Raw genomic sequence first — 13,460 nt, forward strand, 5'->3', positions numbered from 1 at the left:
AAAACAGTCAACGTTTTGGAGTGGCCATCACAACACCCTGTTCTCAATCCTATGGACAATTTATGGGCAAAGCTGAAAAGGCCGGTGCGAGCGGCGACCAACAAACATGGCTCAGCTACACCAGATCTGTCAGGAGGAATCGGTCCAAATTCCACCAACTACGGTGAGAAGCTTCTGGAAGGATCCAAAACGTTTCCCCCCAAGTCACACAGTGTAAGGGCAATGCCACCAAATACTAATGACCTGGAGGGAACGTCACTGTGCAGAAAGGAAGAAGAATGTCTGAAAACATTCTCTCGCTCTCTCATTATTCTGGCATTTGGCAAATAGAAATAATTTTGATTCAAAATTGACCCAAAACGAGAGGTTTATTCTGATTGTGACTGATCGCAGGTCTCTATCTGCCTCTGCTGGAGGGGTCTGGATTCGGGGATGGAGGACGTCCCCCCCTGACTGCATTGTGCCCCCTGTACAGATGGAGGAGGAGGATGCTCCGGGCTGTTATCAGGGGGCGGCCGCAGCCTCTTATACCAGTGATGGGAAATCTTAGTCTTCAGCAGAAGACCTTGTGCCCAATTGTAGCTTCAGTTTTGTGGGAACAGTTTGGGGAGGACCCTCATCTGCTCCCCCTGACTGCACAAGCTCCATACAGACATGGAGGGGGGAACATGACGCCGCACAGAGCCCGGACCCATCCTACAATGGAGATTGTGAGCCCGGCCTCCCCCAACATCAGGGTCACCTCACAAATAATCTTCTGGATGAAGAGGCAAGAAATCCCACAGATGCCTCCAAGATCTTGTAGACAATCCTTCCCGGAAGAGCGGAGCCGCTATCTCTGCAGAGGATGACGCCATATTAATGTCTGTGGCAAAAGGAGGATGACGAAGCCCATGGAGGGTGCACATACTTTTCTCCATGTGCAGTGCTGCAGTACTCACCTCTGATCAGCAGGGGGCAGGCGAGGAGCAGCACAATGCTTTCATGTCTCGCTGTATGATAATTTCTGCAGCTGTCTGGTTAGATATCGGGGTCTGGGCTCACTATCAGGGTTTCCTCTTACTGTCAGGGTCTCCTTTTACTGCCAGGGTCTCCGCTCGCTGTCGGGGTCTGGTCTCGCAGTCGGGGTCTCCTCTTACTGCCAGGGTCTCCGCTCGCTGTCTGGGACTTGGCTCGCTGTCGGGGTCTGGGCTCGCAGTCAGGGTCTCCTCTTACTGTCGGGGTCTCCGCTCGCTGTCGGGGACTTGGCTCGCTGTTGGGGTCTGGGCTCGCAGTCGGGGTCTCCTCTTACTGTCAGGGTCTCCTATTACTGTCAGGGTCTCGGCTCGCTGTCAGGGTCTCCTCTTACTGTCGGGGTCTCCTTTTACTGCCGGAATCTCCGCTCGCTGTCGGGGTCTGGGCTCGCTGTCGGGGTCTGGGCTCGCAGTCGGGGTCTCCTCTTACTGTCAGGATCTTCTTTTACTGCCGGAGTCTCGGCTCGCAGTTGGGGTCTTGGCTCGCTGTTGGGGTCTCGGCTCGCTGTCGGGGACTCGGCTCGCAGTCGGGGTCTCCTCTTACTGTCAGGGTCTCCGCTCGCTGTCGGGGACTCGGCTCGCTGTCGGGGTCTCTGCTCACTTTTGGGGCTTTCGGCTCATTTTTGGGGCTTTCAGCTCGCTGTCGGGGTCTCAGCTCGCTGTCGGGGTCTTCTCTTACTGTCGGGGACTCGGCTCGCTGTCGGGGTCTGGGCTCACTTTTGGGGCTTTCGGTTCGCTGTCGGGGTCTCAGCTCGCTGTCGGGGTCTCTGCTCACTGTCATGGTCGTGGCTCGCTGTCAGTGAACGGAAACAAAAAATACCTCACGGCTGAGGGTTTGTTACACCTGTATACGGGCGACATGATACGTTGTAGCAAACTACAGCTGAGCGGAGTCACGGCACCATTCTGGGGGTAACACATGACACAGGACGACTTAGTTTTTGCCTTTATTGAGTGCAGTAATCAGGAGGAGACTGTGACATGCAAATATAGGGCGCTCCACCTCCCGCGCACCCCGATCCAAACCTGACACACACGACACAAAACACCATCAGTCACGTGCGGCCCGGCATCATAACATCAGGCAGTACTCAGCGGTCCTGACCCCGTCACCATGACAGCAGCAGCCCTGTCGCTGTCCCTTTAAATCTCTGCCTCTGCCGGGTTTGGAGGTCTGACGCCTTTCGGTTCAGCAGACGGGCCTGGGACAAGCGGACCTAAGAGACTGGCTTGTTTCTAACGGGAAGGAGACTGTTTGGTAGGAGTTGTGCTCGCTCTGAGGTTGCCATGGTAGCACCCACAGACCAATCCTAATTAGAATTCCTGTCATGTGATCATGAGTGACGGTCACATGACAGAAAGTCCATGCATAGAAGTATTTGACGCTGCCTTGGCAACCCCAGAGCGAGCACAATAGCTATAGATCTTCCCTGTGGAGTCTCTTACGCCCTAAGAGAGGAAGCGCCTGCGTCATGTGACCGCGTTTCTCATGCAGCGGTATACAGTATACACAACATGGTATTGTCTGGTTCGGTCATTGACAACCCTGATTTACCCCTCCCCCACCCTGGAAGATTTTTGGGCTTTTGCCTCTTAATCGTGGCGTCCGACGCCGTTCCCTACGTTCTGACCGCTCCCGCTTCGCCAGCGTAAAACAAATAGAGTAATAAAGTTACAAAAGACACGATTTTGCATAAACGCAGTGCCGGCGTGCGAAGATCGAGCACTGACTCTCCCCCCCCGCCCCCGCCCATTGTACAAAACAGATCACACACATCCCCTCCCCCAACATACAAAACGCAAAGTCACAAAACATTAAAAAAACAAGACGTGCAAAGAGTGAAGGTGTGAGCGGTGCATAGTGGGCGCCGTGGTACCGGCGGGCGCACGTCCTCGCCATCTCACAGGGCGCTCCATTCATCTAACCGTAACCGGAGACTGGTTGCTATGGAGGTGCTACCCATAGCAACCATAGCTCGGATGGACGATGCCTAATCTGTCCTGAGCCGCCATCTTGTCTGGGATGTGACCCCATTACAAATATGCAGCCAATCAGATGTCAGCGGGTTGGAGAGCGCGGCTGCTCTTTTACCGCGTGATTACGAGAGAAGTGAGTTGATCGTCAATAATCACAGGCGCCAATATTTATACGACTGGCGGTTTGTGCTCGCTCCTGGGTTATATGGCTCCGTCTGCCCCCTGCATAGTTACATTTTATTTTGCGCGGTCACACAGCGATGGGAATGTGATCTAACTCTATAGTTTCTGGTCCTTTCAAACATGGCCGCCAAGGTGCCAGATTAATGGAAGTTTTCGTGTGCGGACCCGCGGCGGTGCGGGATGTCTGTGGTGATACTGTCGTTTGCAGAGAGGCGTAGTAGTTGCTAATTACATATTTTTTTGTTCGTGTCTCGGTGGGTTTGATCATTTAGTAAAACATATGGATCGCCCATAGCAACAGTGCTGATGTGCGCTAAGTGGTTGCTATGGGCGACTGACAGAAAAGACCTCAGGCCTTCACTGTCCTCCCGCTACCACATAATGGCATTAGCCTGACAGAAGCCGGCGGATCACTTACAGATTAGCAGCGCTCAGCCGCCACGTGACCCGCCAGGATCTAGGAGTAATTAAATCCAATTACCAGACAGAAATCTCCGCTAATGAGACGAGGCGCTGTCTAATCCGCGGCGGAGTAATGAGGCCTCACCAGGCAGGAGCGCCGCCGAGCCGGGCGCCTCAGTCTACACAGAAAACAGTAACTGATCTCAATATTATACTTTAGGCCTCGTCCTTAGCGGAGTCAGCCATTTTGTGAGAGGTACACTGTAGATTCGTCCACTTTATGGACGTCAGAGACTGGATTCCACCATTTTGTGGATTGTCGATTTGGTCACTCTCTTCATTCTGGCTACCATTTTGTGGCAATCGTAGACTGAATTCCACCATTTTGTGAGATTAACACTGAAGATTCGTCCATTCTTTCAGTTACTCGGTCATTTCCGCCATTTTGTGACTGGGATAGATTGTGTTCCACCATTTTGTTTCAATCTGCCATTTTGTGACAGTTAATCCATCATTTTGGGAGAGTAACACTGTAGATTCGTCCATTTTGTCAGTCACCTGGCTGTTTCTGCTTCTCTATGCCGGTAATACACTGGATTACACCATTTTGTGGTAGTCAGTCCACCATTTTGGGAGATTAACACGGTAGATTCGTCCATTTTGTCAGTCACTCGGTCATTTCCACCATTTTGTGACTGGGATAGATTGCGTTCCACCATTTTGCGTCTTTCTGCCATTTTGTGACCATTAATCCACCATTTTGGAAGAGTAACACTAGATTCGTCCATTTTGTCAGTCACTCGGTCATTTCCACCATTTTGTGACTGGGATAGATTGCGTTCCACCATTTTGCGTCTTTCTGCCATTTTGTGACCGTTAATCCACCATTTTGGAAGAGTAACACTAGATTCGTCCATTTTGTCAGTCACTCTGTCATTTCCACCATTTTGTGACTGGGATAGGTTGCGTTCCACCATTTTGTGTCATTCTGACATTTTGGGAGCGTAACACTATAGATTCCTCCATTTTGTCAGACATTTGGTTGCTTCTGCCTTTCTATGACTGGATTGCACCATTTTGTGGCCTTGTTTTCCAGTGACATCATTAGTTCTTACAAAGTGGTGGCCTCCGTTGAGATCCCAGGCCTCCATTGGTTGGTTCTACTATCAATATTAGCTACCCCCTGAGATATATTATTGACCCCTACTGACCACCCTGGGGTACATTTTTTGGCTAATTAAAGGGGTATTCTGCACCATTTAAAGGGCAGAGGTCACGTTCCCACCCAAGACCCCAAGTGAGCACCTGGACCGGCTCTGACCCGGGGTTGGCTTAGGACAGTTCTGGTCGGTGATTCCCATACGGTGAGGTCATCATAAAGCAGCCATTTTTCATGGATTTATATTGATATGAATATACACATTATCAGTTAGTGATCGCCCCATTGTTGCCTCCTCTCCAAATTCCGTCAGTGAAAGAATAAACAGGTAACGTCTAGTTATGGCGCAGACGTAGGCATATTCATCCTTCCTCCCGGCGGCCATCTTTATGTAGACCATGACTTTCCATGAAGTGAGTTTAGTGGTGTGAGTGTGCAGGTGTGTGATCCCTGTCAGATCCCTGCCATTTCTCCGCGCTCTTTAGTCGGTGAAGGTGGATCCTGGAAGCTCATTGGTCAGCGTGTGCCAGTGTTCTGCCCTCTGATTGGTGGAAGAGAGACACTGCATCCAGTGTTTCAGACACTCCCCTTTTGCGTTCATGCCGAGCGTAACACCCCCTGGAATACAGAAGATTCGAGTTACGAGATGGAGGATTCAGTAAGTTTTGTACAAGTTCAATAGAAAATGGCCGCCATTACATGGAGGGGATATGTCACGCCTGCAAGCTGTCTTGGCCAATCAGAAGCACTGCGGTCACCTAATGACATCAAGATCTGTCTACGGGGCCTAAGCCAACCTCTGAGCCCTGTCATCCCATGTAGCTCACACCTACATGACGGCCATCTTTAATCTCAACTATGAAATCGCCTGTGTAGCTCGCGCCTCCATGACAGCCATCTTTATTCTCACCTATGAAATCGTTGGACTTTCCCAGGTCATAATCCCACACAGTCACCTCCAGGCTCCGCTTCTGGAGCTCATGCAGAGCGATTTTGTAGAAGAACTCCTGAATAATGACAGGAAGATAATTACAATGGTGACAGCCATTTTAGAAGATGAAACTCACCATTATAAAATGGCGGCAAACAGTGACACAACCCCACCGTTTACCTCATTAAATTCTGGGTTCAGTGTCTTCTTCTTCACCGCCGTCTTGTGTTTGGATTTTTTCTCCACATCTGGCTTCAGATAACTGGAAGACAAGACATAAAGAATATTTCCCACACCCTACCAGAATAGATTGGACACTCCCTTTAAGGATGACCTCAGAGACTGAGGCCAGTTGGTGACAACCATATGTTGTTTTGCATCTTTATATTATCTGGACGTTTTGGGGCCCCAGAACTAGAACCACCACATCCATGGTGGATCCTCTGCTCATCTCCCACACATCTGCCTATACCCAAGGGGACCCGGATTACTGACGCCTGTCTTCCCACAGCCGCCTGTCCCTGAGGGCCGAGGCTTCACCTGTGCACGGCGCCCATGTGTGTGGAGCCATCCTGTGAAGATTCCTGGGAGGACCAAGCCAGCGAGGAGGGACCTGACCTTCTTCAAATGGCGTCCTGAAGCAGTAGGCAGGGCTGAATATATAGGAAAGTGTCCTGGGGTACTATTCACATAGGACCCCTGAAAACGGACCCGCAGGAGCAAATGAAAATCAGATATTCAGCATTGTATGGCGGCATTTTTATTAAGAATTCAATGGCAATATTTGTTTTCTGTGTGATATTTGTACTCTATAGGGTGATATTATATATCTGTATAAGGCGGTGTTTTCTGTATATGGCGGTATTATTCAGTGTATATGGCGGTGTCTTCTGGGAATGATATTAGGATTAGATACAGCAGGTACATGATAGGCTGTGATACATTTCTCTGTAGACAGGATACGCATCATGTCTCTGTGCAGAGCATTGTGCACACAGGTGATGCTCTTCTGCATCTTCCTGAACTACAGAGCCGGCAGTGACATGTTTCCTTTGTGCAGAGCATTTTGTATTTGGAGATGCTCTGCTGTGTTTCTCTGAGCCCTAGCTGACAGGTTGTTTGACTGCACAGGACTCCATGCAGGTTCTGGGAGGTGCTGGTTACTCAGGTGTTCCACCTTCCTGGTAATTGCTCTGTTTCATTACTGGGCATGCTCTCCTAGAACCTCGCCAGTCGTTCTCTCTGGTTCTGCAGTTGTGCTCGTGGCTTGTTTGTGTTATGATCCAAGTTTCTTGACCCCAGACCATTGTTTAACTCCTCTCTGCCCACTCCCTGTTCTTGTCGTTACCTCCTGGCTTCTGACCTCGGACCACTACCTGACCACGTCTCTGTCTGCTCCCTGAATCTAGTACGTACTCTCCTGGAATTCTGACCCTCGGCCTGTGACTTGATAACATCTCTGCATTCTCCCTCTGTCCTGACGTGTCCTCCTGTTTCCTGACCCGGCTTGTCTGATTAATCTTCTGTCTATACTATCCGTAAGTAGTGACTAGCATCACCTTAGGATTAGATACGTATTCCTATTCCCGGATCCTCCCCTCACAGCTATAATTTCGGCAGTGAGGAGATGACTGCGGTACAGTACAGGGTCCGGGGGGATGGAGATGCAGCTACGTTGGCTTCCCAGCCATTCTCTGTGGTGGGATTACTCACAGGTGCAGGCAAATCTGAAGACTACAATTAAGTCTGTAAGTGGATGAGATGAGTCACGTCGTCCTCGTAGACGGAGCCATACATGGTGGGATGTGAGCGGTAATTACTGCTGGGCACCGGGCGTGAAGAGGGAGCGGGCAACCAGTCATTGATGAAGCCCTCCGCCATGTCCGCCCTGCTCCGGCACAGACCTGCGACTTACCAGGGTCTCTATAGGGGGTTTATGTCATCATTCGCTGCGCTTGTCTGTTGGTGATCTTCACCGGGCGACATGGCTGCTCACTGACATTTCACTTCTAATTATCAATGTGATGTTCACTGAAGTATCTTAATTAAGAATCGTTAATCAGTGGTGGAAAAATATACAGGACCCCTGACCAGCCAACCGCACTGACACCGCTCAATGTGGGCACCGGACCCAAAAATACATCATAGCAGCTGACCTGTCCCCTTCTAAAGCTTTGGGATACAATTCCTCACTAGTTTCAGGATCTCCAGATCCAAAAGACGGTTCTGACCTAATCTCACAGCTGAGGGTTTGTTGCTTTGCATCCAGTGTGTAAAATCCTGTGTGAGGTAACACATCAACAGCACAAATATCACTCCTGTCATGATGTGGAGAGGTGACCACTCATACATGATCACTGACTGGAGGAGACATGGAGAGGTGACCACTCGTACATGATCACTGGCTGCAGGAGACGTGACCACTCATACATGATCACTGGCTGGAGGAGGCATGGAGAAATGACCATTTATACATGATCACTGGCTGGAGGAGACATGGAGAGGTGACCTCTCATACATGATCACTGGCTGGAGGAGACATGGAGAGGTGACCACTCATACATTATCACTGGCTGCAGGAGACGTGACCACTCATACATGATCACTGACTGGAGGAGACATGGAGAGGTGACCACTCGTACATGATCACTGGCTGGAGGAGACATGGAGAGGTGACCTCTCATACATTATCACTGGCTGGAGGAGACATGGAGAGGTGACCACTCATACATGATCACTGGCTGGAGGAGGTGTGGAGAGGTGACCACTCACACATGATCACTGGCTGTAGGATATTTGACCACTAATACATGATCACTGGTTGGAGGAGGCATGGAGAAGTGACCACTTATACATGATCACTGGCTGGAGGAGACATGACCACTCATACATGATCACTGGCTGGAGGAGATGTGACCACTCATACATGATCACTGGCTGGAGGAGACATGACCTCTCATACATGATCACTGGCTGGAGGAGACATGGAGAGGTGACCACTCATACATGATCACTGACTGGAGGAGACATGGAGAGGTGACCACTCGTACATGATCACTGGCTGGAGGAGACATGGAGAGGTGACCACTCATACATGATCACTGGCTGAAAGAGAGGTGACCACTCAAACATGATCACTGGCTGGAGGAGGCATGGAGAAATGACCATTTATACATGATCACTGTCTGGAGGAGATGTGGAGAGGTGACCACTCATACATGATCACTGGCTGGAGGAGACATGGAGAGGTGACCTCTCATACATGATCACTGGCTGGAGGAGACATGGAGAGGTGACCACTCATACATGATCACTGGCTGCAGGAGACGTGACCACTCATACATGATCACTGACTGGAGGAGACATGGAGAGGTGACCACTCGTACATGATCACTGGCTGGAGGAGACATGGAGAGGTGACCACTCATACATGATCACTGGCTGGAGGAGGTGTGGAGAGGTGACCACTCACACATGATCACTGGCTGTAGGATATTTGACCACTAATACATGATCACTGGTTGGAGGAGGCATGGAAAAGTGACCACTTATACATGATCACTGGCTGGAGGAGACATGACCACTCATACATGATCACTGGCTGGAGGAGACATGACCTCTCATACATGATCACTGGCTGGAGGAGACATGGAGAGGTGACCACTCATACATGATCACTGGCTGAAAGAGAGGTGACCACTCATACATGAACACTGACTGGAGGAAACATGGAGAAGTGACCACTCGTACATGATCACTGGCTGTAGGATATTTGACCACTAATACATGATCACTGGTTGGAGGAGGCATGGAGAAGTTACCACTTATACATGATCACTGGCTGGAGGAGACATGGAGAGGTAACCACTCGTACATGATCACTGGCTGGAGATGTGGAGAGGTGACCACTCATACATGATCACTGACTGGAGGAGACATGGAGAGGTAACCACTCGTACATGATCACTGGCTGGAGGAGACGTGGAGAGGTGACCACTCATACATGATCACTGGCTGAAAGAGAGGTGACCACTCATACATGAACACTGACTGGAGGAGACATGGAGAGGTGACCACTCGTACATGATCACTGGCTGGAGGAGACGTGGAGAGGTGACCACTCGCACATGATCACTGGCTGGAGGAGACGTGACCACTCATACATGATCACTGGCTAGAGAAGACATGAAGAGGTGACCACTCATATATGATCACTGGCTGGAGGAGAGGTGACCATTCATACATGAACACTGACTGGAGCAGACATGGAGAGGTGACCACTCGTACATGATCACTGGCTGGAGGAGGTGTGGAGAGGTGACCACTCACACATGATCACTGGCTGTAGGATATTTGACCACTAATACATGATCACTGGTTGGAGGAGGCATGGAGAAGTGACCACTTATACATGATCACTGGCTGGAGGAGATGTGACCACTCATACATGATCACTGGCTGGAGGAGATGTGAGCACTCATACATGATCACTGGCTGGAGAAGACATGGAGAGGTGACCACTAATAAATGATCACTGGCTGGAGATGTGGAGAGGTGACCACTCGTACATGATCACTGACTGGAGGAGACATGGAGAGGTAACCACTCGTACATGATCACTGGCTGGAGGAGACGTGGAGAGGTGACCACTCATACATGATCACTGGCTGAAAGAGAGGTGACCACTCATACATGAACACTGACTGGAGGAGACATGGAGAGGTGACCACTCGTACATGATCACTGGCTGGAGGAGACGTGGAGAGGTGACCACTCGCACATGATCACTGGCTGGAGGAGGAGACGTGACCACTCATACATGATCACTGGCTAGAGAAGACATGAAGAGGTGACCACTCATATATGATCACTGGCTGGAGGAGAGGTGACCATTCATACATGAACACTGACTGGAGCAGACATGGAGAGGTGACCACTCGTACATGATCACTGGCTGGAGGAGGTGTGGAGAGGTGACCACTCACACATGATCACTGGCTGTAGGATATTTGACCACTAATACATGATCACTGGTTGGAGGAGGCATGGAGAAGTGACCACTTATACATGATCACTGGATGGAGGAGATGTGACCACTCATACATGATCACTGGCTGGAGGAGATGTGAGCACTCATACATGATCACTGGCTGGAGAAGACGTGGAGAGGTGACCACTCATACATAATCACTGGCTAGAGGACACGTGGAGAGGTGACCACTCATACATGATCACTGTCTGGAGGAGACGTGGAGAGGTGACTACTCAAACATGATCACTGGCTGGAGAAGGCATGGAGAAATGACCATTCATACATGATCACTGGCTGGAGATGTGACCACTCATACATGATCACTGGCTGGAGGAGACGTGGAGAGGTGACTACTCATACATGATCACTGGCTAGAGGAGATGTAACCACCTATACATAATCACTGGCTGGAGGAGGCGTGGAGAGGTGACCACTCATATGATCACTGGCTAGAGAAGACATGAAGAGGTGACCACTCATATATGATCACTGGCTGGAGGAGAGGTGACCATTCATACATGAACACTGACTGGAGGAGACATGGAGAGGTGACCACTCGTACATGATCACTGGCTGGAGGAGGTGTGGAGAGGTGACCACTCACACATGATCACTGGCTGTAGGATATTTGACCACTAATACATGATCACTGGTTGGAGGAGGCATGGAGAAGTGACCACTTATACATGATCACTGGCTGGAGGAGATGTGACCACTCATACATGATCACTGGCTGGAGGAGACGTGGAGAGGTGACCACTAATACAAGATTACTGGCTGGAGGAGGTTTGAAGAGGTGACTACTCATACATGATCACTGGCTGGAGGAGACGTGACCACTCATACATGATCACTGGCTGGAGGAGACGTGACCACTCATACATAATCACTGGCTAGAGGAGGCGTGGAGAGGTGACCACTCACACATGATCACTGGCTGTAGGAGACGTGACCACTCATACATGATCACTGGCTGGAGAAGATGTGGAAAGGTGACCACTCATACATGATCACTGGCTGGAGGAGATGTGACCACTCATACATGATCACTGGCTGGAGGAGATGTGACTACTCATACATGATCACTGGCTGGAGGAGACATGGAGAGGTGACCACTAATAAATGATCACTGGCTGGAGATGTGGAGAGGTCACCACTCATACATGATCACTGACTGGAGGGGACGTGGAGAGGTCACCTCTCATACATGATCACTGACTGGAGGGGACGTGGAGAGGTCACCACTCATACATGATCACTGACTGGAGAACACAATGTTTTGGTGACCTCAGATCCAAACTAAGCTTGATCACACATAAGTAGACGCAGAACATCTTTGACCTTTCTCTGATGTAGGTGATGTTTAAATAATCTCTGAACTGGGGGCAACATCCTGCAGATGTCCGACCATCAGGACCATGACCCTCGCTCCTCCGATTCACTCAATTTCTTTAAGCCTGAGGAACTTCCCAGGTAGGAATAGGTCAAAGTGTGACGACTCATTGCATCGATGCATCTCCTCCAGATCTTTAGGCCTTGATATCTGGTGACTTTTAATGAACCATTTATACATGAAACCCCAAGATGGATGGGAACTGCTACGGATGACATGTGGCTCTAGGGCTACAGTTCTTCTACCACCAGCCTATTAGAAATGCCCCGGCAGTATGACCACTGGGTCGGAGCAGCATCATTGGGATATTGTAGGTACAGAAGACGTGTCACATCAGCAGCTCCTTCTTCCATCCTGCAGCCTCGAAAAGTCTCAAGTCACGAATATATCCACAAGTCGATAGAGGGATAGACATTAGATTCTATCTGATTTTTTTTGCTCATACTACATAAAAGGTTAAGTCATAGATGTGAATAAATTATCACGTCCTCCGTGTATTCAACGCCCCGCGAGCAAGTGATTAACAACGTTCTAATGTGCTGAAATAAGTGAACCCAGGCAGCCGTCCCAGAGCTGCTATTCGGTAATCTGCCTGAAATAATTGTGCTTAATATAGGTGCTACATAGTGACATTGCCACAACTGCACAAGCCAGGTTCACGCCTCAGCCCTGCATACAATTAGCCTTTCATGCAGAAACACTCCGTGCCGGGGGCTCATAGCCTGATAGCGTGTGAGCAGAATTGCACCAGGGAGCCGCCAAAGACACGGGCGGATGACAGATACAAGATAACGCCGCTAAAATCCTGAACTCCACCATTACTCATCCTCTGTGCGGCATCATTCGGTCAATCAGTGGCTTACGAGAGCCAACGGGTCCGACCAACCTAATGGACCTTCTCTATATGTGACCCTATCCTATCCTCTATATCCAAACCTTCTCCACACATAAGTGGACAAGGACTACTGTTGAGATTTATACATGGGTGGGCAATTCATAAAGAAATGCAGGGGTGCAGCGACATAACAACGCTGGCAGACATGTCCATAGGGATCGTTGGAAAGCTTGGTCATGGAGAGACACCTATAAGCGTCAGTTACAACCCTGAGTCCAACGAAGGTTACTCTCAGGTCCTTTCACATAACCCAAGTCCTAGAGTTTCTGTTTGATTTGGGTTACCACAGTCTTTGTGTAGACAACAAGGTTAAAACCCCTAAAATTGGTATAAAACCTCAGAATGTGACGGTCAACAGGATTAAGAAGTAAAGACAGAGGATAGATGTCAAGAAAAAGAAGAATATCAACTCAAGAAGGACAAAAGTGAAGGAAAAATTTCAAGATAGTGGATGGGTTGATAGAAATAACAGGAA

The 13,460-nt window shown here is 49.6% G+C and overlaps 1 protein-coding gene across 2 annotated transcripts in view; it reads right to left on the reverse strand.

Moving 5' to 3' along the window:
• Positions 1 to 1,947: 1,947 nt before the first annotated feature.
• Positions 1,948 to 13,460, reverse strand: part of DOC2A (double C2 domain alpha) — a 69,719-nt gene continuing 58,206 nt past the window's right edge. For both annotated transcript variants that reach the window (XM_075318591.1, XM_075318590.1), the window contains exons 9-11: positions 5,846 to 5,927; positions 5,645 to 5,741; positions 1,948 to 5,352 (exon numbers count right to left, since the gene is read on the reverse strand). In XM_075318591.1, coding sequence (XP_075174706.1) covers positions 5,216 to 5,352; positions 5,645 to 5,741; positions 5,846 to 5,927 — 316 coding nt within the window. In that variant the 3' untranslated portion in view covers positions 1,948 to 5,215. The remainder of the gene's footprint in view (positions 5,353 to 5,644; positions 5,742 to 5,845; positions 5,928 to 13,460) is intronic.

This window comes from Anomaloglossus baeobatrachus, chromosome 7 (assembly GCF_048569485.1).
Source record: "Anomaloglossus baeobatrachus isolate aAnoBae1 chromosome 7, aAnoBae1.hap1, whole genome shotgun sequence".
NCBI lineage: Eukaryota > Metazoa > Chordata > Amphibia > Anura > Aromobatidae > Anomaloglossus > Anomaloglossus baeobatrachus.